General features: G+C 46.0%; 1 protein-coding gene across 1 annotated transcript; it reads left to right on the forward strand.

Moving 5' to 3' along the window:
• Positions 1–294: 294 nt before the first annotated feature.
• nnt (nicotinamide nucleotide transhydrogenase) lies at positions 295–20,222 on the forward strand. Its single transcript, XM_052051456.1, has 22 exons — positions 295–371; positions 1,698–1,907; positions 2,119–2,348; positions 2,437–2,654; positions 2,774–2,861; positions 3,100–3,188; positions 3,267–3,454; positions 3,618–3,751; positions 3,846–4,037; positions 5,675–5,828; positions 6,649–6,810; positions 7,724–7,834; positions 9,781–9,926; positions 10,143–10,338; positions 10,735–10,968; positions 11,268–11,428; positions 12,406–12,585; positions 13,018–13,177; positions 15,208–15,289; positions 15,454–15,572; positions 16,277–16,392; positions 18,133–20,222. Exons 2-22 carry the CDS (start codon positions 1,754–1,756, stop codon positions 18,274–18,276), a joined length of 3,258 nt encoding a protein of 1,085 aa, XP_051907416.1. The 5' UTR covers positions 295–371; positions 1,698–1,753; the 3' UTR covers positions 18,277–20,222.
• The last annotated feature ends 3,360 nt before the right edge of the window (positions 20,223–23,582 follow it).

A 23,582-nucleotide genomic window follows, 5' to 3' on the forward strand; every position in this document is an offset into this window, starting at 1 on the left:
CGGACTTCATTTTCAGATTTATATTTTGAGATGTATTGATATTGTAAATAATGTAAAATTCTCCTCGTTCATATTTATTTTTTTATAACAATTTGTAACAATCGGGTACAATTCATTCCAGGTTATAAATGATACAAGGATTAATCTTACTTGTTTGGAATAAATTGATAAACCTAAACGTAACCGTGTCAATGTGTTAGAATAGCGTCCCTCATAAATCATAAATCATAAACGAGAGTTTGCTCATTTAGACGAGTTCGTCCATCCTCAAATGCTCCAATGATATTCCGGCCGCTTCGGCTGACATCTTCCGGGTCGACTCAAATTCGGCCGTGCACACGAAAAAAGACACCGACGAGACCCTTGCAAAGGTCAGTGGACTTTATGACGTCGATCCCTGTTGTTCTTGAATGTTTTTCAACGTGCATTCGTGTCGTGCAGCCGTACGTGCACGTGTGCGGGCCTTTGTGTTCTTTTAAATTTCACTCGCTGCCCTTCCAGTGCACGAGACAGATGTGCATTTTTCAGCGGCTAGCATGCTAACTGCTAGCTAGTCCCACCACTTGCACGCCGGCCAGAGGACACAATCAAATAAATTAAAAAAAAACATTAATGGATGAATGTCGCTGTGGCTCGCGTGAGCGTGATACCGTGGACCTTTTAATAGAAACGTTTTCCGTTTCGTGCTTAAACTTATCAGGTCGTCTGAATGACACTGTCAATGTGGCATTTGGAAGCCATTGAATGAAAGTCATATTTTTTTAAAAAACGAATTGAAATTTGCATCCGTCAATACGCTGGACTGTAAGAACTAACTGCCTCCGTTCCGCACTTTTATTGCGTGACATTCTCAGCAGAAGCAACTTGATTTTTGTTTTGTCCACAAGCTCGTGAATTGCTGGACGTGTTGGTGACGTGTTACGTTTCATTTATTTTGGTGACGACGGTTAAAATGATGACGCGCTAGAACGCGGCACCATCTGGCAGGTTAACCTGCTGAATTTGATCGATCGATCCATTCATCCATCGATCTTACCAAACGTTATCTGTAGCCTATATCTATCCGTCTATCCATCATTTGGATAACTTCATGACTGGCTGAGAACTTAATCGAACTGTACCTAAACGTGTCCTTTCATTGCAACGCATATCAGGGTTCGACATTCTGTGTTAATTGCCCTCTGACAACATATTGATCCTCTGGCTCATTTCGAATCAAGTTGACCAATACAGTACAGGCCACCTCTCTGTGACATGACAGCGTTAAGGCGATTGAGTTCACGTATGAATGGTTGTTATTGTTGTCTGTGCTGCAATCAAGGATACTGGATATTTTGATGCTAAAACTAATAATGTGACGATGCACATTTTATTTTAAAAAAATCAGGATTTCCCGTTGGCGGTGTGATGTGAATTAATGTGAATGCGCCAGCTCTCATGTGACCCTACTGAACAATAAACAAGATAGAAAAAAAACTGTACATGGATGAATTAATGTTTCAAAAGTTCAAACGATTGTTATAACACCTTTATTAAAAGTGATGTATCATTTTGTCCCTGGTTGGGTCAGCTCCTCTAGTGTGGCATGGTTTAATTTAATTAATTAATTCAAAAATTTTATTTATGTACAGTATTTATTTGTTACCAAAGTTCTTGACCAGTGTCATTTACCCACGGTGCTTTTCCTTCTTCGTCAGGAGGAAGTGCTCTCTGCGCGGCTGAGCTCCTACTGCTGTGTGTGTGTGCGAGCACCATGGCCAGCCTCCTACGCGTGCTTGTGGCTGGCTCCTCGGCCCCTGTCCTCAGCGGGGTGTCTTGTTTAAAACTGCAACATGCCCCAACTATCAAAACATCATGCGTACGATTTTTCAGGATCAATCACGCCCTCGGAAGATGTGCCAGTCCAGGTAGTGTAAAATGCCACAGATGAATTGTGCTCATTAGTAGGGCATTTGCTACTGTGACAATCAAATTTTGATTTCTCCTTTATCTATCCAGTATGAAATATGAAAAAAAATATATATCTAATAGATCGTGAATGGTATTAATGGCTGCACTCTGAAAAAACGGTTGTTGATCTCAGGTGCACCTTTGTCGTCTGCCCTTTTGCCTCTGCAGGAATTCCATACAAACAACTCACAGTTGGCGTCCCAAAAGAAATTTTTCAAAATGAACGGCGTGTGGCGCTCTCTCCCGCTGGTGTCCAGGCGCTTGTCAAGCAGGGCTTCAATGTTGTCGTGGAGACCGGCGCGGGAGAATCTTCAAAGTTTCAAGATGAGCAGTATGCCCAGGCTGGAGCTACAATGAAAGACCTTAAAGATGTATTTGCAGCCGACGTGTTGGTCAAGGTAAGCCTGCTGTGCGGCCTTTACAGCTAAGGGCTCCAAAAGATCAGCAGTAAAGAAAGCTCATCCCTTCCAAATCATCTGCTTTTAGGTCCGTGCTCCTGTTTTCAACCCGGACTTGGGCATCCATGAGGTCGAGCTGATGAAGGATGCGGCCACTTTAGTCAGCTTCATCTACCCGGCTCAGAACCCCGAGCTGATGGACATGCTTTCTCAGAAGAAAGCCACCGTCCTGGCGATGGACCAGGTGCCCCGAGTCACCATCGCCCAGGGTTACGATGCCCTCAGCTCCATGGCGAACATTGCAGGGTGGGTACATGGTGCCTTGAATGGGAGCTGGTGACAATACAGTTGGTCCTCCATATACAATATATCATTGTGTCAAAACAAAAAAACAAAAAATTTATTTCACTCCCTCTTTTCGTTAGGTACAAGGCCGTCGTGCTAGCTGCGAACAACTTTGGTCGCTTTTTCACAGGACAAATCACTGCAGCCGGGAAGGTGCCACCCGCTAAGGTGTGTGTAGTGTAGTGACCTTGAATTGCTGCTCTTTTATTAACATTTTTCTACATAAGCATGGAAAAGATCACTTGAGAAAGCAAAGTACGGCATTAGTTCAAGTACTGAAAACATTTAGCGGAAGCGCTCAAAGATGACTATCAACATTGCTTTGACACATTTTACGCAGATTGTTTCTGTAAATACAGAAATAAAATGAGCCCTAAGATTGAACCTTGCGGCCCACCTCCATTAGGTGCTAATCATCGGTGGCGGAGTGGCTGGATTAGCAGCGGCCGGCAGCGCCAGAGCCATGGGGGCCATAGTTCGAGGCTTTGACACAAGGTGTGTTTCTCTCTCATACATTTCACACACACACACACAAACAAGCTTACGATTGGCTGCTGTCATTTTCTCCCGCAGGGCTGATGCGTTGGACCAGTTCAAGTCTTTGGGCGCCGAACCGCTCGAGGTGGACTTCAAGGAGTCTGGAGAGGGTCAAGGAGGCTACGCCAAAGTAATGTCAAAAGAGTTCATTGAGGCAGAGATGAAGCTGTTTGCCAAACAGTGTCAGGAGGTGGACATTGTCATCAGCACCGCGCTCATTCCCGGTATGCACGGAAACTGTGTCCTAAGCAGTACCGTATACTGTGTCTCAGGGGCCAACCGCGGGACATATTTTGCAACCTCACTTCAGCCCTACTTACAAGATTTGATCATGATGTGGCCACAAATGTATCGTGGGTTCAACAGCTCCTTGTTTTCACGCGTCAGGTAAGCGGGCCCCCATCCTTATCACCAAGCCAATGATAGAGAGTATGAAGGATGGATCGGTGGTGGTGGACCTGGCAGCTGAGGCCGGTGGAAACATCGAGACCACGGTCCCGGGGGAGCTGTCTGTATACAATGTGAGTGCGCCTGAGAGTTACTCAGTCATTACGAATGACCCGTTTGGAAGACAAAAAAAAAATCTCAGAAGTGTGATTGCTCTCGTTTTCGCAGGGTGTAACCCATATTGGGTACACAGACCTGCCCAGCCGCTTGCCCACGCAGTCCAGCACGCTCTACTCCAACAATATCACAAAATTGTTGCGCGCCATCAGTCCAGACAAGGACAACTTTTACCTTGATGTGAAGGACGCGTTTGACTTTGGGACCATGGATCATGTTGTCAGAGGCTCTGTTGTCATGCAGGTATGAAATGTGAACATGCGGGCCTGTCTTTGGAATTTCTCACAATCCTCTTGAGTTTGATCCTTGTGATTGAGAACGATGACTCCCAAGCGCCATATTGCAGCTGATTAGCGTGTGGTGATAGGTCATCGGGTTTCCTGTGGGAAATTGTCCAATACCACTAAATTAGTCCGAAAAAGATTCGTTATTGACTGCAAATACTGTAATGTATCTTCGGCCGTCCATCTGTCAACTGTATAGTGACAGACGGAACAATTAAATGCTGTTCCTCTAAATTGTCGAAGGTACAAACAAAACCGTGAATCCCCGACTCTTTAAATAAAAAAAAAAAACAAAAACTGAATGATCGCTTTTGGTCAACAGGCTCCCGGGGTGCTCAGAGATTTTTGCAAGGGCAAAGCAAAAATGAATGTGTATCTTCCTCTCATGGCCACTAGGTGTCACCCTCACAACAAGTTACAGTTTGATTCCCAGACAAAGCTGACCCTCAAATTTAACTGCTGTTGTTTACATTTGTACGGCAATATCTCAATTTATAGATCGATCTCTCTCTCTCATTTGTGTAGCAAGCCACAAAAAGCTGACTTATTTTTAAAAAATCTAAATCTAAAATCTAAATCTTACAAAAATGCATTCAAGCATATATTTTTACTCTGGAAAAACAAAGATCAACATTTTTGCCTATTTTCTACTTTCCAAACCAGTAACTGAATCTTTTTTTTTTTTTTAACGTTGGGCTGGAAATTAAAACTTTTTTTTCCTATACAGTTCACCAACGAAGCAACGAATATCCAACATGTTTAAGTTATTTTATACACTTGAATGTATTCAGCGCTCCATTTTCTCTCACGTTTATCCTCAGTTGGGGCACCGTGATGTCGATAAATTGCTGAGCCCAAATTATGCGAGTTAACATCGTTAAGTACACTGACTGCCGTTTCAGAAGATCTCCTGCTTTGTATTTTACACGGTGTAAGTAGCGACTTGACTGCAACAAAGTTGAAATTGTAGGATGCAAGTATGCAGTCTTACAGCACTACGCCGACTATTTGTATTTTTTTTTAATCTTAATTATCTCGTACAGCGTCAATCAAAGCGAGTTATTGGCCTCGTTCAAGGTAGACCGGCGGCGCACGTATTAGATTGTGGGCGTGTACCTAATATTGTGGCCAGCGAGGCTTCAGTTACAGGCTTTGAACTGAAGCGTGACCTCTGCTTTCATTACCAGTCACGGCAGAGCTGATGCATAGCGGATCGTTTTTCCGACCGCACTTTGTCATCCATCCTCATCATATTGTTGGGAAGCTTCTTGTGCTTTAATCAGTTTTGGGCCGGCGTCTAAAAGTTTCTTTCCAGTAAACAAATGATCTGCAGTCGACTATTTTATCCGTATTTATTCACTGAACATGTTGCACAACCTATAAATGACGCGTTCATAACAGATATTACAATGCGTGCCATTAGTTTGTACTACATGGATGTTTTTCGTCTAATGTTAGATTGAGGTCATCGGGACTGAAGAGGAAACCAAAAGTTCAGGTCATCGCTTCATAAATGTTGGCAATAAATGACCCCTATTGATACCACAGATTTGTTTTCTTTCATTTTTCCTCATTTTTCTCTTTTTGTTTTTTCAGAATGGAAAGATCCTCTTCCCGGCACCTCAGCCCAACAACATGCCCACCGCCGCTCCCCCCAAGCCCAAGTCTGTCAAGGAGCTGGAGGCCGAGAAGTCTTCCCAAATCTCTCCCTTCAGGGCGACGCTCACTTCCGCCGGCGCGTACACCGGAGGTCAGTGCGCTTGAATGTGTCATTCACGTGGGAAGGAAGTTCAGGAGTTCTCCGCCCCCCCCCCCCCTGGCCCCCTGAACTTCATTTTGCCTTAATTGTCCTCATCGGACTCATGGGTCAGCCTTCGGGAGGTCGGGGTCATCTCTTTTAGGTCAGCGCCGGAATGCGCACGGGGAGGTGCGAAGTGTCACAGCCAGATAAAAGCGAGCGCTCGCACACCGACCCCCCCCCCCCCCCCCCCCCAAACGGGCACCCTCTTAGTGTCAGGAAACGCGCGGTATAAAAGCGGCGTCACGCCGAGCGTTCGTTTGAAGTGACGCCGCCGCCGCCCACTCGCCCCCCCCCCCGCGGTGCCGTGCAGGGGTGGCGTGTCAGTGCTCCGCACGCACTTCATTTCGAATCACACGTTGTTGTCGGCCACCGTCGTTCGGCGCGTTGACCCCTCGCCAGTTCCTGCTTCCCCGCTCGTTAAAGTGGACGTGTCACGGAGTCGTTTTGAAAAAGAAACTTTCGTGCTGATGGGGCGTCGGAGAGTTTTTTTCACGTGGCAACAGGAAATGAGGAAAATGTGCATATGCCGAGGTGGCAAACGACTCAAAACTCCATTAGTGAGATTGGTCTAGAAGCAGAAATTAGAAATAGCACGGTGGAATAGTGGTTGGTGCATCTGCCTCAACTGATGCCACCGTGAACAATCAGTGAATCTTCAATCAATTCTGGACCAAGTCTGAAAAGACGTTTAAAACCGTCTTTGGGAGTGACTGACTTCATGTATCTGATGCTATTTTAAATGCCGAACGCTTTCCCTCCTTCGCTTCAGGCTTCACCACGCTGTTAGGTTTGGGTTTGGCGGCTCCCAACGCCGCCTTCACCCAGATGGTCACCACCTTCGGCTTGGCGGGCATCGTGGGATACCACACCGTGTGGGGTGTCACCCCGGCGCTCCACTCGCCGCTCATGTCCGTGACCAACGCCATCTCAGGTCAGTGGTGTGCGGGATCGTTTAGGTCCACAATATGTACTGCGCTGTCTCGATTGATTTTCATTTATTCGACTCGGATTGGCTAGTAATCATGCAGGTTTTTTATTATTATTATTTTTTTTTTTTTGCCATAAACGGTATAGCTACATTAAGACCAAACGTTAGCTTCGTGATTCATGCGCGCCAACCCTTTCTATGCGCATCTCGGCATCCGTGTGCAATTTTCAAGACGAAAATGTAAATCTCCTTCAGTCCAAATAAAACCTTCAAAGATGGCGTTCCCGTTGTTGACTGCCGCTTAACACGACGGGGTCCAAAGGTCGGGGGAGGTAAGTGCACGTGTGTGTTCCCGTGGCTTTGATCACCCCGGCGACCCACGCTGAGGTAGGAAGTAACACACCAGCGGTAATCTTTTGGGGGGGGGGTCAGGGTGGTCTCTTTGCTCATTTAGTCGCGCGTGCACGCGACTCGCCCAGACATCAGAGTGAGGCCGCCGAGCTTCGGCGGGAACGAACGCGGACACTTTTCACATCCTGTTAAACTTTTATTGGCCACGGGGCCTGCACTTGCTTTTATGTTTCCATCTTTGCTCGTCTCACATGCTCCTCGGGGACTTTCCTACCCTTTGATTCTTTTGTGGAATTAACCTTATTCTACACAAACTCTTCAATGTGAATGTTAAGTCATGGAGTGTTGTCGCAGCGGAACAGAAATTCACAGGCCCGCAATACCCGCTGAAGTCCTTTTGAATGCCGATCATAACGTAAATCATAAATGCAATCAAGTGGGGCTGGAATCTATAATGGATTTTTTTTCTCCTTTTTTCCTTAACTTTAGGGGTTTTTCACCCAAGTTTAGAATGTCATATGAAATCAGAACGGACGTAATCTTCCAAACGTCTACTTGCGTGCAGGTCTCACGGCCGTGGGTGGTCTGGCCCTGATGGGAGGTGGCTACACCCCAACAAGCACGGCGCAGACACTGGCTGTGCTCGCCGCCTTCATCTCCTCAGTCAACATCGCTGGTGAGTCCCTTCCCAACACGCACGCGCGCAACGGCAAGCGCCGGCCAATAAAACGTCAGCGTCGACGGGTGATTGACGGGTTTTGATAGCGATTGTATGAGAATATTCCTCCGAGCCAGCTCCACGGCCCCTCTTTCATACCCACCTGCTCTGATCAAGCTCCAGTGGCTTTTGACGTGGTTTTCAACTGTCCGAGCGGTTGCCACGGCAGTCACGGCGCAGACGAGAAGCCCTCGCCCGCCAAAATAAAAGCGGGGCACAGGCAACGAAACCTGACAGTCCTTAATAGGGCATAACACCGCTTGGAAGAGGTCCATAGTGGAATCTTGAAGCAACTTTAACTGAAGCCATGTGTCACAGAACTCTTTTTAACATTCATTCATTCATCTTCCGAGCCGCTTGATCCTCACTAGGGTCGCGGGGGGTGCTGGAGCCCATCCCAGCCGTCTCCGGGCAGTAGGCGGGGGACACCCTGAATCGGTTGCCAGCCAATCGCAGGGCACACATAGACGAACAACCATTCGCACTCACACTCACACCTAGGGACAATTTAGTGTTCAATCAGCCTGCCATGCATATTTTTGGGATGTGGGAGGAAACCGGGGCACCCGGAGAAAACCCACGCAGGCCCGGGGAGAACATGCAAACTCCACACAGGGAGGCCGGAGCTGGAATCTGTTTTTAACACTTACTATTAAATAAGAAGGAGCAGTGTGTATACAAATAACGGGTTTGGGTACAAGAAATGGATTAATTGTCAAGCCTGAAAATGTATCGAGCGGTGGTCCACGTGATTCGCGGGGCCAGCCAAGCGACCTTGAGTCGATCTACTGGGGCAACAAACATTGTTCCAAAAGCTGCCCGTCATCTGTAGAAAGACTCGACACAACATGAGGAACCCCATCAGAATGTGAAGGGCTTGGGAGTAAACCGCTGGCCTGAAAGGTCGTGTGCCTTTGAGCCTTCGGGCACTCGACGGCTCCATCGCCCCGCCGCCCGTCACCGATACCGTGACTGACGGTGAAAACTTTGAATTTGGGTTGGAACAAAAGCTTTGCGTTCTGATGACTTGAGCCACTTTGGTGTGTCAAATACTCCAACCAAGACTTATTTTTTGATTTTTGAAACTCTCCTTTATTACCCTTCATTTATCCACGGTTCAAAATGTACATCTCCCAAGCGGTAGACCGCAAAAGCCACAAACCTCAGGGGGGTAGGGGGGGGCAGCCAACCATGATTCCATGCAAATGGATGACGCACGCGACTTGGCTACAAATTCAGAGGAGCGCCCCGCTCTGCACTCCGTCCGTTGAATTTTGCGCACCTGTTTCGAAGAAGGGGGCGGCCCGGTAGTCCATTGGTTAGCACGTCGGCTTCACAGTGCAGAGGTACCGGGTTCGATTCCAGCTCCGGCCTCCCTGTGTGGAGTTTGCATGTTCTCCCCGGCCTGCGTGGGTTTTCTCCGGGTGCTCCGGTTTCCTCCCACATTCCAAAAACATGCGTGGCAGGCTGATTGAACACTCTAAATTGTCCCTAAGTGTGAGTGTGAGTGCGAATGGTTGTTCGTCTCTGTGTGCCCTGCGATTGGCTGGCAACCGATTCAGGGTGTCCCCCGCCTACTGCCCGAAGACAGCTGGGATAGGCTCCAGCACCCCCCGCGACCCTAGTGAGGATCAAGCGGCTCGGAAGATGAATGAATGAATGTTTCGAAGAAGACATCGCATGACGGGGCTCGGAACACTATATGACGGACATTTAAAAAAAAACAAAAACGTTTTAGACGGGCATTTCAGCAAGACTAGATTAAAAAAAATTTTTTTTTGCTTTTATTTGAACCGTGTGAAGCACTTTGTGAGTCCGCTATGTAAAAAGCGCGGCGCATATGCATGCGCCTCAATTATCGTGATGCGCATACCTCGCTTAAGCTTCCATTTTGTTTGGCCAAGGTGGTTTCCTGGTGACTCAGAAGATGTTGGACATGTTCAAGCGTCCCAACGATCCCCCGGAGCACAACTACCTCTATCTGCTTCCGGCCGGCGTGTTCGTGGGCGGATACGCCGCAGCGCTGCAGTCGGGATACAACATTGAGCAGGTGGGGGAATTTTTGAGCTTGGTCATGTGCCCGTAGAATCCGCTGCGTCCATTTTAATGCGTCCATCAAAGTCGTACTCCGGCATGTAAAAGTTAGGTAATCATCCTTTTTATGTGGTCTTTGTTAGTCCAGATGTTGAACAAATCATCCATGTAAAACAGTCTTTTTAAGTCTTTTTTTTTTTCTTTTTTTTTGTACATCCCCTCCTCTCACCAGATGATGTACTTGGGTTCCGGAATGTGTTGCGTCGGCGCCCTGGCTGGCCTGTCTAACCAGTCCACAGCCCGCTTGGGTAACGCTTTGGGTATAATGGGCGTCGCCGGCGGCATCGTCGCCACTCTGGGCGCACTCAAGCCAAGTCCCGAGCTCCTGGCGCAGATGAGCGCCGCAATGGCCGTCGGCGGAACCGCCGGTGAGTCAGAATTTGTAGTCGCGGGAGGTGTCCTGTTCGGATGTGACGTCTGTGTGTGTTCGCCATCGGCTTGGAGAGATTAAGAAGCATCAGATTGTTTGCTGCCAGATTCACAAGGTTGGGTCTCGGCTCGTTAGAATCGCGCATTAGTCACTATCTCTTACTTAGAACATTGAATTGAAATGCTAATTGTTCCAGTAACAAAGCCCAGGACCAGACTAAACAGTTCACGTCATTTCCGTCGGTCCAAACATGTAAAATGGCCAAATAAGCCATCGGCAAAACATAGTTTCTTGAGAAAGGTCTTCTTCCCGGCAGCTCTCTGTTCATCTCGGTGAGATGTGCATGTCCTCGCATGTCTGCGTGCTTAATCACTTGTTTCTTCCTCCTCTGCAGGTCTGACGATCGCTAAGAGGATCCAGATCAGCGACCTGCCGCAGCTGGTGGCCGCCTTCCACAGCCTGGTGGGTCTGGCGGCCGTGCTGACCTGCGTGGCCGAGTACATGGTGGAGTACCCGCACTTTGCCACGGACCCCGCGGCCAATCTGACCAAGATCGTGGCCTACCTGGGCACCTTCATCGGCGGAGTCACTTTCAGCGGCTCTTTGGTGGCTTACGGCAAACTGCAAGGTTGGAGATGGATTTTGGAGCAGATATTTTATTGCGTAAAAAGTGGAGAGGGATTGTGCGAAATGGATTTGGCACGCTGAACAGACATGCGCATTGCAAAGTTTACACAAGGTCAAATTTAAGTTCACCTTAAAGGGTCATCAAAGTTTACACAAGGTCAAATTTAAGTTCACCTTATCGGGTCATCATGCATTTTACGTTCACCCCAAAATTTTGTCCCAAAAGCTGCAACGGTATCACCTGAACAATGCAAATCCGGTCTGAAGCGGTGACGTTTACTCCTCCTCCCGGTCCTGCAGGTATGCTGAACAGCGCCCCCTTGATTCTTCCCGCCCGCCACGCCCTGAACGCCTCTCTGATGGCCGGCAGCATCGGTGGGATGATCCCTTACATGCTGGACCCCAGCTACACCACGGGCATCACCTGCCTGGGCTCGGTCTCCGCTCTGTCTGCCATCATGGTATGGCCCGTCGTGTGAGGACTGGTCTGGAGTGCGGCCATGTGCGCACAACGACACATTCATTAATTTCTTTATTTTTTTTATTTTATTTTTTTTATGGCGACGTTTCGACGCGCGCAAATCGGAATCTGTTCATGCTGATTTTCTGGTTCATTTCTTATTTCCATCGGGAAGCGGGTGAAGTCGGGCCAGAGAGATGCTAGTCAATAAGCGGCCTGTTGCACTGGCACCAGGCGCTGCCCAGAAATCTTTTCAGAGTCTGGCAACCGTCGTGGTTTAAAAAAAAAAAAAAATTCGACTTTGTGCAACTGCCAGCTTCCTGCTCGCACTTGACTCTAATTATATTGGGCTTCGCCACTATAAAGTCACACTTAACCTTTTAAAAATGTTTCGCTCCCTTGACGTCGAACTCAAATTTTAGCTGCAGAATACCGAACAACTCTTTGACCTCAATTTCTTTCTGTCATTTAACGCTTCACATTTCTAGTAATGATGACACACTGAGCGATTACAATAACCAGCGGCTGCTTTTGGGAGGCTTCCAACCCCCCCCCGCTACCTTAAAAATCGATCATAGTTAGCAGGGGGAGGCCAATTAACGAGCCGAAATGCATTTCAGTCATTATTATAATGATAATAATCAAAAGATATTCCATTGATCGGTCAGCAAATGAGCTCTTAGCCGATCCACACATCTGCACGTCGCCCCGACGAATCAATCAGGGCTTGGCTACTAAATGTCTCGTCTCCAATCAGGCTCTTATCAGCTCATGGATCATTTTCAATGCAGGAAGTCGATGGATGATGATGATGATGATGATGATGAATCCGTTGGCGTTTCTTTTTCCAAAGCTGCTTTCCGTTTTTCGCGGCAATCCGATTTTGTGTCAATGTATTACATCATAATCTCTCGTGTTTTTCGATTTTCCAATCGCAGGTGTCTCGGCCCTAACGTGCTCTTCTGTTTTGTACTCCAGGGAGTAACCTTAACCGCGGCCATCGGCGGTGCCGACATGCCGGTGGTGATCACCGTGCTGAACAGCTACTCGGGGTGGGCCTTGTGCGCCGAGGGCTTCCTGCTCAACAACAATCTCCTGACCATCGTCGGCGCCCTCATCGGATCGTCTGGCGCCATTTTGTCGTACATCATGTGTGTGGTACGTCGCGATGGAACATGATTTTCAGATTATGTCTCGCTGAAATGAAAATTCAGAAGGCTTCGCTTAGACAACGATGCCTTGCTCATAGGCGCTTCGACAGTGGTCAGAAAAGCAGATTAGCATTTCTCTCACGCCTTCTTAACAATGAGTCTGCTGAGTTTTTATGTGAAGTGCAAAAAGCAATGAATGCCCGATCTCCTGTTATGGATATTATGTACCAATTTTGCAGGATATCTGCATGGGAACATTTGTGGATAGAATACGGTCAAATAATTTTCCTCTCGTGTCCACCAGGAGGAACTCTCATGTTATCATCACGGCTAGATTGTTGGCCCTCGCGTCTGCTTTCCCCTCAATCCTAATTTTTAAATCAAGTTAACACAAAACGAGACAATAACAATAATGAAAGCGACGCTTCCCATCCATCAGGCCATGAACCGCTCGCTGGCCAACGTCATCCTGGGGGGCTACGGCACGTCTTCCACCGGTACCGGGAAGCCCATGGAGATCACAGGGACGCACACTGAGGTCAACGTGGATCAGACCGTCGACATGATTAAAGAGGCCCAGAGCATTATCATCACTCCAGGTAACCCCCCCAAGTAGAAAAACAGCGCTTTGACTTTGCCAGTCGACCCCCCCCCCCCACCGCCCCCTTTCCAGTCTTTTGAAAAGTGCATGTTCTGTTTATTTAACCCCTTCTTGACCCGTGTTCATCGTTTTGCTTGGCTAATTGACAAGGTTTTATAAAATACAGTTCTATTTTTCGTCATTTTAAAAATACGTGAAAAATAGTCTTGAGTAAATTTCAGGTGTAAGAGACTCATTTAGCACATTGAAATGCACTTTTACAAACTTGTGAATAGTTTTTTTTTTCCTTCACTTTGTGCCCGTATCCTATTGTGATACAATATTTGACTTTTCTGCTACAAACGGTGATCATGTCCGACAGCCCGAACCGAAAAGGCGCCAAAATAAAGTCTGAGTTGGAAGCTGTGGCGGAAAAAAAGGCTTTCCATTTGTTTTTTCTTTTCAACAAATAATAAAAAAAGAAAAAGAATTCCAGAAATATTTTTTTTTAACTCAACATGAGTCAAAAGAGGAGAATTTAGAATAATCATAACAAAGCCTTGTCAAGGATACTCGCCCTGTCACAATTACTTCGAGGTCAATGGAGCCATCACATGATGCAATGTTTTATTTACTTTTTTTTTTTTTTGGATCCACGGAGCTTTAACTTGAATAAGTCAAGTCGATCACAATGCAGTATGTCCCGTGTTGAGGTTTACTGCCGCTGATGTCATAATTGCTGGAACACCGTGTAATCAGATGGCTGATTATTTTCTCTGCTGCACTAATCAGCCACTGGTCTGCCCTCTTTAGTCCATCACCCTGTTTCCACTTTGACCATTTGAGACCAATTGCAGCCGTCTGTCACCTCACCTGATTGACATCTGGGCAAAACATGAAGATTTTTTTTTTTTTGGACAGTAGGGGGGAAATAAACGTGATTTGCATGCCTTGTCCTCTCTTAGGGTTTATTTTTCTCCAAAATGTGGAATGTAGGGAAGCAGAGAGGCGCAGAATCATTTTCTTCTTTTATCTTTTTTTTCCCTCCCCTTGGTGTCAGAAATTCTTGACTGTAATTGGCGTATCCACGCACGATGGTTTTTGACTGGTTGTTAGGGTTCGTTAGCACCACTGGAGTGTTTGACATGTGGATGTGGGCTTTTTAACGGTGTGATAAAGATCAAGTACCACAAATCAGCATGTACATGACATAGTCACCGGCAGAATGGTGAGCTAGCGGTTAGCATGCTAACACTGAAGTTGAATCACTCTTTAAGGTTTTGAAACACATTTCAAGGCATATAAGTGCGTGAGTAGACTTATGGTTGAACTGATTTATGGTGGGACATTATTTTCAACCCTCGAAAAAGACGTTCCCTGGTGGTTCTTGTTGACTCCCACGTCACTCACCAGACAAGGATGCTAGTTAATTGGTGAACTGGGTCAATGTCAATTTAAAAATGACCACTACAGTTCCAGTCTCCTTGCTACATTTCACATGCTCACTTTTCAGTCCTCCTTCGCGACGTTACGCTTCGCCACATCTTACTCGTCAACCCCTGTGGCAACATCTAAAATTTATTGGTGATTTGGGCAGTGGAGCTCTTTTGAAGCTGGCAAGCTTAGTGTTTTTTTTCTCGCAGCACTTTTTGCTCTCACAACTGCATTAGCACATTCTGTGGGATTGTAAAACTCTGTCACAGCGGGTAGTCGGTGAGCGGTTTAGGGCCTTGGAGGGTCAGCGGCAGACTCCATCTTCAAAAATGTTCCTGCGGTGATTATACGGCACTGAAACGGCCTGATCAAACTGAGGATTTTGTATTCCGCAAGAACTGCCAATCACCCTGCTGCCCTGAATAGGCGCTTTTATCTGTCGTTACCATTCATGAAATTCAACCCTACCAACCCTATTAGTGGACAACAGGTTACCTTGAGTACCGTTTACCCCATTTATCATCTTTTAGTGACCTCGTTTAGCTATGCGAGTATCCAACTAAGCATAGACTCAAAAAATAACAATAAATCCCCCCCTATTTTTTTTTTAAACAGGTTACGGTCTTTGTGCTGCGAAGGCACAGTACCCCATTGCCGAGTTGGTGAAGAATCTCAAAGATGCTGGCAAGGACGTGCGGTAAGTTTTTGGTGATTCTCGTTTCATTAAAATAACAAGTGTTCAGCAGGGGAATACATGACTTGATCCAATGCTGGATTTTCTAAGTTGTGAATTGAGTATTCCCCCCCCCCCCAACCACGCCAATCTTAATCAAAAATAGTAATTGCATGATGTTGCTACAGGTTCGGTATCCACCCCGTCGCCGGCCGTATGCCCGGTCAGCTCAACGTGCTGTTGGCCGAAGCCGGCGTCCCTTATGACATTGTCCTGGAGATGGATGAAATCAATGAAGACTTCCCTGGTAAGATGAACCGGGACACCCGAGTACACATCCGTATCACGTTAGAACAGGGGTGTCAAACTCATTTTTTTATTATTTCACGTGACAATTTGACATTTCGGTACAGATTTTAGCAAGGATCAAGGAAGTTGACACACATGATTTGTTATTCGCGCGCCGCATAAAATGATGTGGTGAGCCGGATCTGGCCCCCGAGCCTTGAGTTTGACACCTGTGCCTTAGAACATCAAACTATAGGACGCAACCAAATGGAAATGTTACTTTTGAATGGGTTTGTCTGTGGAGGGTCTGCCCACCGATCAAATTGTGAAATTATACGACCAAGTAAAGTCGTGTTGCCTCACTCGTCGTTAACTTTTGACGACTTTGATGCTCGATGATACTCGAGATGCGGTTTTGATTACACCGTAAAGACGCAAGAATTTTACCACGGGACTTGGAACTATTAAAAGGCAACTAGGAGTTTTACCTCAATTTAGTTCCAAGAAAGAAAGAAGAAGAGGCGGTCATAATTTTGAGGCCCAAGGCCCCTTCAAGTTTGGAATCCACCGCATGATGTGATTTGTCAAAGTGCTGCAAGTACAAATAAGTAAATGTTAACACGTTTCGCAGAACGTGGTCGCCATGGCCCCGTTTGAACACGCGCTGGCCTATCAGCAGTATCGACTTTAAATTTCATTCCATCGTCTGGTGTGTCTAATCAGAGACCGACCTGGTCCTGGTGATCGGCGCCAACGACACGGTGAACTCCGCCGCCCAGGAAGACCCCAACTCCATCATTGCCGGCATGCCCGTGCTGGAGGTCTGGAAGGCCAAGCAGGTGAGACACATCTGGCACACGCCCGCGCCGTCATAACATTCACGTCCCCCCGGGCCCAAAATAGATAAAAGAGCAACAGACGAGTGAATGTTGCGATAAACGGGAGAGAGAGCGAGCGGGATGGTTACAGCTCCAGGTGCAGTCCCATCCTGATCCTATTAGGGCTGACTGTGTCGCTGTGGAATGGCGCTGCTCCGAGATCTGGGATTGGACACGCTTTGCCCACAGCAATCTTTACACAGAAAAAAACCCCCTCAAAATTAAAAGATAACCCAATTAAATCAACATGTGAATAGGCACGGGCCTATTGCCGGCCGGCTTCTATACAGTATATGCCTCGGTGTTGAAATATCATGCTGTCAAAATCCTTAAACTTTGCCTCTAATTGTTGGCGCGAGCAATAAGTGAATCCTATGACATTTCCCCTTGTCAAAAAAAAAAAAGTTGTCTCCGTGGGAGATTTTTGGGCTACGACACAGGGCTGAAGAATTAATTGAATTCAAATGCAATGCACTGTAGTTCGAAGTAATTTATATATTGTTTTGCTTTTCTACGCCGTTTTTTTTTTGACTGGTGCAACTTATTCTCCAGAGCAACTCGTAGTCCGAAAAACACTGTCATGATTATGCTGCAACACCCTGACTCTCTTTTTCACCGTATCGGTATCAAAGAACGATGGATGATTTATATTTGTGGCCTAAGCGGGGCTATGCGATATGGCTCAAAAGAATGCCTTGCATTTCGAAATCGGGGTCTTTTGTCTGTTGCTGAATTTGGTTGCACACCCACCAAACATAACATTTCAATATAGATTTTAACTTTTTTCGTCGAGATGCCTTTTTTTTTTGTTTTTGTTTTTTTTAAATGTCATTCAGCAAAGGTGCTTTTTGACTGAAATGATGTGTCGCTGTTGATGTTCGACACAATAATGGGTGTGGAAGTAAAAAAATCAAACGTGTGTCTTGAATGGCCGACTTTGTTTTATATTTGACGTTACGGAGAAATTGAGATGTCACACGCTCTCATACATGTCTGTGTTGTGTGTCGAGTGTCTGCCCCATGCTCCTTGTGAGTGTTGTCATTTTGCTTTTATGACCGGTTGTCTGCCCCGTTCAGGAAACGGCCAAAAGAGCATCGGACATTTTTTTTCCCCCCACTTTACTCAAAGTTTATCGAAAGGTTGCCCGTAACTCAAAAATTTGGACGCAAAAATATGAGTCTCGTCGCAACTGTAAAATAAAATTATGTCGTAAACTGTGGACTGCCTCCGTCCCATAGAAATAAAAGTCGGCTGTCGCACGCGCAGTTCGAGCAACATGCACTGATTAGGAAAATGCTTTTAAACACTCTGCAAAGTGAAGCTTGAGTAAGGCATTTCGGGGAATAAACTGCCTGACCTTTTCCACTCAAAATAGGCAACAAAGTGCGTTTTTGGCACGCACGGGATGAAATTATCACCTTCGATCAAGTAGTGGGAAGGGAATTCATGCAGCAGATGTTCGTGAGTCCTTGAATTGGAAGGGCTTGGGAATTAGCATACAGTGCAGCGGTACCTTGACTTCAGAGTCATCCGTTCTGTGATCATACTCGGAACTCAAATCCAAATGGCCGCTAAGTTGGTGGACTGGCGAGGCCCCCAGTAAGTGGCGCCCCGCTTCGTTTCAACACCCACTGGTCTGTGGCTGCGAAAAAAAGGACAGCGCTTACCGTCTTGACGGTGTCCGCTCCGGTTTGCCGTAGGTGGTGGTGATGAAACGCTCGCTGGGTGTGGGATACGCCGCCGTGGACAACCCCATCTTCTACAAGCCCAACACGGCCATGTTGCTGGGCGACGCCAAGAAGACGTGCGACGCCCTGCAAGCAAAGGTCCGCGAGGCTCAGTGAGGCGCGCTCCGCCATCGCCCTTAAAACCCCCCCGCCCCCACTCGCACATAAAGGGAACCACACAGAGGCCGGGCGACATGGCGTAAATTTTTTTTTTTTTTTTTTGCGGCAGTCTCGTCGACGACGTCACGTCACCATTAGAGAAATGGCAGCGATTAGCGTACACGTCACGTTTGTGCCGTTACATATTTTAATGTTTAGCGTTTAGATGAAGGAAGGGTCTGCCATTTAGATTGCGGCGATCCACATTGAGTGAATTACATGTTAGATGTGTGACATTACACTCTTAGGAAATAGAGATTGAAACTCTCATGCATTTTTTTCTCTAATATTCGAGAGAGTGACATTTCAGAGAACGCCGCACCGTCTTTGATTTATTTTTTGCCCCCCTCCCCCTTTTTTTTTTTTCGACAATCCCTTTTGAATGGATCAAATTACTGCAATGCTTCTGAAGCACGAGGGCAGGTAAGCCCATTTTCATGACTGGCAGGAAAACAAAAGCAATATGATCAAAACCGTTTTGTAAAAAAAATAATTTTTTTTACAGTCTCGTACTGTATTGAGAAACGTTGAAGAAGTCATCATCGCTTTCATGAATTACAATTTGATGGCCTCGTCGTGGACTTTGTTCTTCACTGTCCAACCGAAAGATTTTGATCTGTGAAAGCAACAAAAGACATATTTCTGCGAACTCGGATGAACCTGAAGAATGTGATTTTTTTTTTTGTTTTTTTCATGGAGAGCGATGACATCTTGCCGTCAGATATTTCAGCTCACTTGCGTGGATAAATTGTAACCGTTTTTCAAGAAATGCGTAATCTGGCATTTATTATGTCCGTGTCGTTGCGTTTTAAGTACGTTTCACAGCGAGATTGTTTAACAAGTCCCATTCGGTTAAGCATTCGAGACATGTCAAAGCCCAACTTTTTACTCCTTTAGGCTGGATTTACAGTGCAGCTCCAAGTATCCAAATGATTTATTTCACGATTCAATTAATATGTATCATATGGAAATGTTAAATTGGAAAGCACCGCAATTTATTTAAGAAATATTTGAATTTAAAAGTTAAATACAACTGAACTGTACTTAGGCCGTGATTCTTTCCCATACCACTAGATGGCGTACCACTATTTGAGAACCATTGCAATCCAAAGATCTGATTCGGTGCATTTTTGTTTTTCCCTTCGACCCCATTTGTCCTAATTGAGCGCAAACATTTCAAATTTATCACTTGAATCGTGCGGTGTCAATCCAGCTTCATTCCAATGTGCGCCGTCACAATGAACATTAAATACACCGGAGAAGAAATGTTGCATCGTTTGGAACGCTAGATGTTATTTTTCCTGGTTTGAGGAACAATAAAGGGGGTGGGGGGGGGGGGAGTTGCTCCATTTCAAGTCTTTTGTAAATGTTCTGTAAGAAGACCTGCTAGTGTGTACGAACCCCTGCGACCCTTCCGCCATCCGTTTCTCTCTACCTCTTCACACACACGACCAATAGCGTTTTCCATCGGACCAATCACGTCATTTCCATACTTCATTTTTTTGGGACCCCGTCGTCGTCTTTTGTGTCTCGTCGAACCGCCTGACCTCAGTTTTGCTGCAGTCTAGTTTGAGTCGTTGGCGATTGTGCGCTCACATGCATGACAACTTCCTGGAGTTGTCGGCATTGTTGGCGGAACAATTCGAGGTTGTTGCCCATTCTTACGAAAATCATCATTTTACTGTAACTAGGTCAATTTGCATATGTATGTTTTCTGGTGCCCCCCCCCCACCCCCCTCAAAGGAAAGTATTTTTGTAATGTGGCATTTGTGAAGCACAGCTAGCGGGATTGGAAGTTTGAATGCACCATGGTAAGGAAACGTACTGTGGATGTTCTTTTCCGCTTTTGTTTATCATGGAGCATCATCCCTCAAAAAAAAAAAATAAACTTGTATTTACACGAAGTACTGTATGCTGTGTGGTGTCTTTTTGTTTTAGTCATGTTACTCTACCGTGACCTTTCCAACAAAGTCACATGATGACGATTCTATTGTAGCTTCAGAGCGAATCGCCGATCAGCTTTTAATGAAGTCATTCAAAAATTGTCAATAGGTCTCACTTGGCGTCGTTATCGTTCTTAATTGCAAATATTTTTACAGTAATTGGAGTGTGCCCAGGTTAATTAACTGAATGAAACAAAAATTGATACGCAAATGACGCGAGTCACTCAAATATTTTTAACTGTAAAGGTATTTCTAAAGTTGTTATTAGTTTCCAGACATACGTTCATCATTTTAATTATGAATGTGAGAAATAATAAACCAACCTCTCTAACCCGTGTATGTGTGTGTGTGTGACAGACACACACACACACACACACAAAGGGATTGCATGAGTGGGCCATGGGGGCCTCGTTACTACCTCCGATGTAAATCCGAGTTTGTGTGACAATTTCAGCTCCCAGCGCCACACGATTTGCCATTCATCATCATCGGAGGGCCGTCTGGGGGGAAGCTGGCGTTAGGGTGGGTGCCCACAGAGATGAGACGATAGGATGATGAGTGCATGCGTGTGCCATGAGGGCGACCTCATCCGGCAACAAGTAGCACTCAGACAGGCTCTTATCTCCTCTGTGGGTACGCCACATCTGAGGGGAGCTGTCACTCGCCGCAGTTGAGGGTGAGATGCAGCGATAGCGATTGAAACTTTTTTGGGGGGGGTGTGAAAATGTTTAGAACTATGAGGTTGTGTATGCAGGAAATTATCACAGTTCTGGTGGTGTTGGTGTTAATGGTGAAGCGCCACTGTGTGATAACGGCTCAGGTGATCGCCTCCTGCCCCCGTTGTCACTTTGCCACTATTTATCCTCAACTGTGATGGATCACCCGCATGCCTATGCCGCAATAAGCCTCCATCCTGCGCTCTTTTGGCCTGCGGCTTTGCGTGCACTTTGATGAGGTTGCAAATTATTTGTGGTAAAGTCGTGTTTGGTCACAAGTTTGGCTTTATCGTTATTTTGTCTTTGTGTTTGTCTATTAAAATGCACTATGTATTCGATATTTAAAAAAAAAAAAGTCCAGGTGGCATTATGTGACCTGAGTCTGCTTTTTCGTGTTAAAATATGACCCAGATGGTTCAAAAGATCAAATTATTTAAATTGAATGGCATAGGCGAACCTTTCAATAGTCCTTCTAAAATGAAAATAGGTTTCATTGCAGCAAAGTGGACAGTAGAATGTAAAAAAAAATGACGGTGCCTCAACAACACGCTGGCCGACCATAGAACCATACACATAGAACCATATCCTTTGTGAAGAACAACTAATATTACTGCCGTACTGAGGGGCGCTGAGTCTCCAGGATAGTCTGTATGTCTGTCTTCGGCTTCATTTTTTTTGGGTTTGTTTTTATTTACTTATTAGTTCGGTGGTGCGCGGAGAGGAGGCCGGAACGGATTAATGGCGTTTCCTTTGATTTCAATGTGGAAAGATGACTTGAGACATTTCAGCGCAGTAAAGAGGATAAAAATCAGACAGAGCCCGGTTGGGTAAGAAGAAAGTTTGCTCCGGGACATTTTCACATTCGCTTCCAGTCGTCAAGTGTTTTAAACAGCATGCTTCGTGACATGCCACGGTTGTTTCCATAGCTTCTGTCTCACACTGTCATAGTCACCCCGGTTTGTCCGTGGATGGTGTGTTAACACGACACCAAGTCATAACAAGTCGTCCGCAACAACGCTGCAGTCCCCTATTTGACAGGTTTTACACAAATGGCACACAGGCCAGACTCGACACCGGGGCCTCGTTACATATGCTGCATTTATACGTGTTATCACCATATGAGCATGAAGTAATGCTTGTTGAAAGGTGTGCTGATGCAATCGTGTTTTTGGTGGGATTTGTTGACAGGCAATTCCTCCTCCACCTCCTCCGCCTTAGATCCAAGTAGATTAGTGGTGTGTTTCTGAGTGTGTCATAATCAAGACCAAGGATGAAACATCTCTAAAGTGTTTTGTTTTTTTAATCGGTGAGGTGGTGGTGGGGGGGGGGGGGACATCTGTTCCACATATCTTCCAACAAATGGTCAGTGTAAACATGAGCTATAACGTGTATCTGCTACTTTAATGACTTGCAGCGAAGCCATGTGACCGCCACACGTCCCCGCAGGGGCGACTGTAGTAAACATGTGTAACTATGCTTTAAACTCGCGTAACCAACTGAAGGTGCATCGTGCTCATCTGTCACGCCATGCAGGGGGAAGGAAGGCCGGTTGAGAGTCTCCTGCAGTTGTGTTCCTCACGCTTGAACGTATGCGCACTCACATTTTGATAGACTGCGTGAACAGCAGCAAAAATCCCGCGGGAAATCGCTTATGCAGTCGGCAGCGTAATGGATAAGGATTTTTATTTATTATTATTATTTTTTAACGCTGGCTGAGGTTCAAAACTGTCACTGTAAAGAACTGGAAAGGACCCTCTAATTGACGCCCCGCTCCGATTGGTCATCGGGTGGGTCATTGACTCAACATCAATAAAATATCAAAATATAATAAGTTGTAGTTAATATAATAAGCCTTTTTTTGTTGCTAAAAATACATCGCCACCATTTTCAGGTCTCGATAGTATTGAAATCAAAAGCGCTTATCTTGAAATCAGCGCTTGAAAGGAGCGAAGGCCGTACCGAGCTCGTCCTAAAAGCTCCCAGTCGGGCCTCCGGAATACATTGCACTCTCCGAAAGACATTTGCACTATGACAGCGGGAGATAAATGTCAAAGCAACCTGGCCGGCGAGGAACACAAATGACCTTTTTACTGTTCAATTTCGTCGCTGCTTAGGGCCGGCTAATGTAAACATGGAGGCAGTGAGTCTTTTAAGCTGCTTTTATTGTCCAGCTGCTCCTCAACCTCTGGATGTAAATTGTTGAGAGATGGGGATGGAAGGAGAAGAGACGAATGAAAGAAGTAGGGGGGCGGCTGCTTAATGTAGGACTAAGAGGCGGCAGGCCGACGTGTCGCTATGAGCCTTTTAGTGCATAATGTATCTCTAAAACGGAGGCAACACGTTTTAGGGAAACAAAATGTTTATTGAAACATCTTCCAGGACCACTTAGTAAGAGTTTGTTATTGTCCTTCGGTCAGACGGGAGAAAAACACTCTTTGAGTAGAGAAAAGGGTAGAAAAACTACAGCTTTCTAAATAACGTTTTGGGGGATTTTTCCTGAGTCTGAGGCAGTTGTATACCTGCTGGTCCAGGAGCCGGTTAGTACCTGGGGTACTTGCTTTTCCGATATTCCTGTCTAGGTATTGTTCAGCTAAACACAACACAT

Source organism: Hippocampus zosterae, chromosome 18 (genome assembly GCF_025434085.1).
Source record: "Hippocampus zosterae strain Florida chromosome 18, ASM2543408v3, whole genome shotgun sequence".
Taxonomy (NCBI): Eukaryota; Metazoa; Chordata; class Actinopteri; order Syngnathiformes; family Syngnathidae; genus Hippocampus; species Hippocampus zosterae.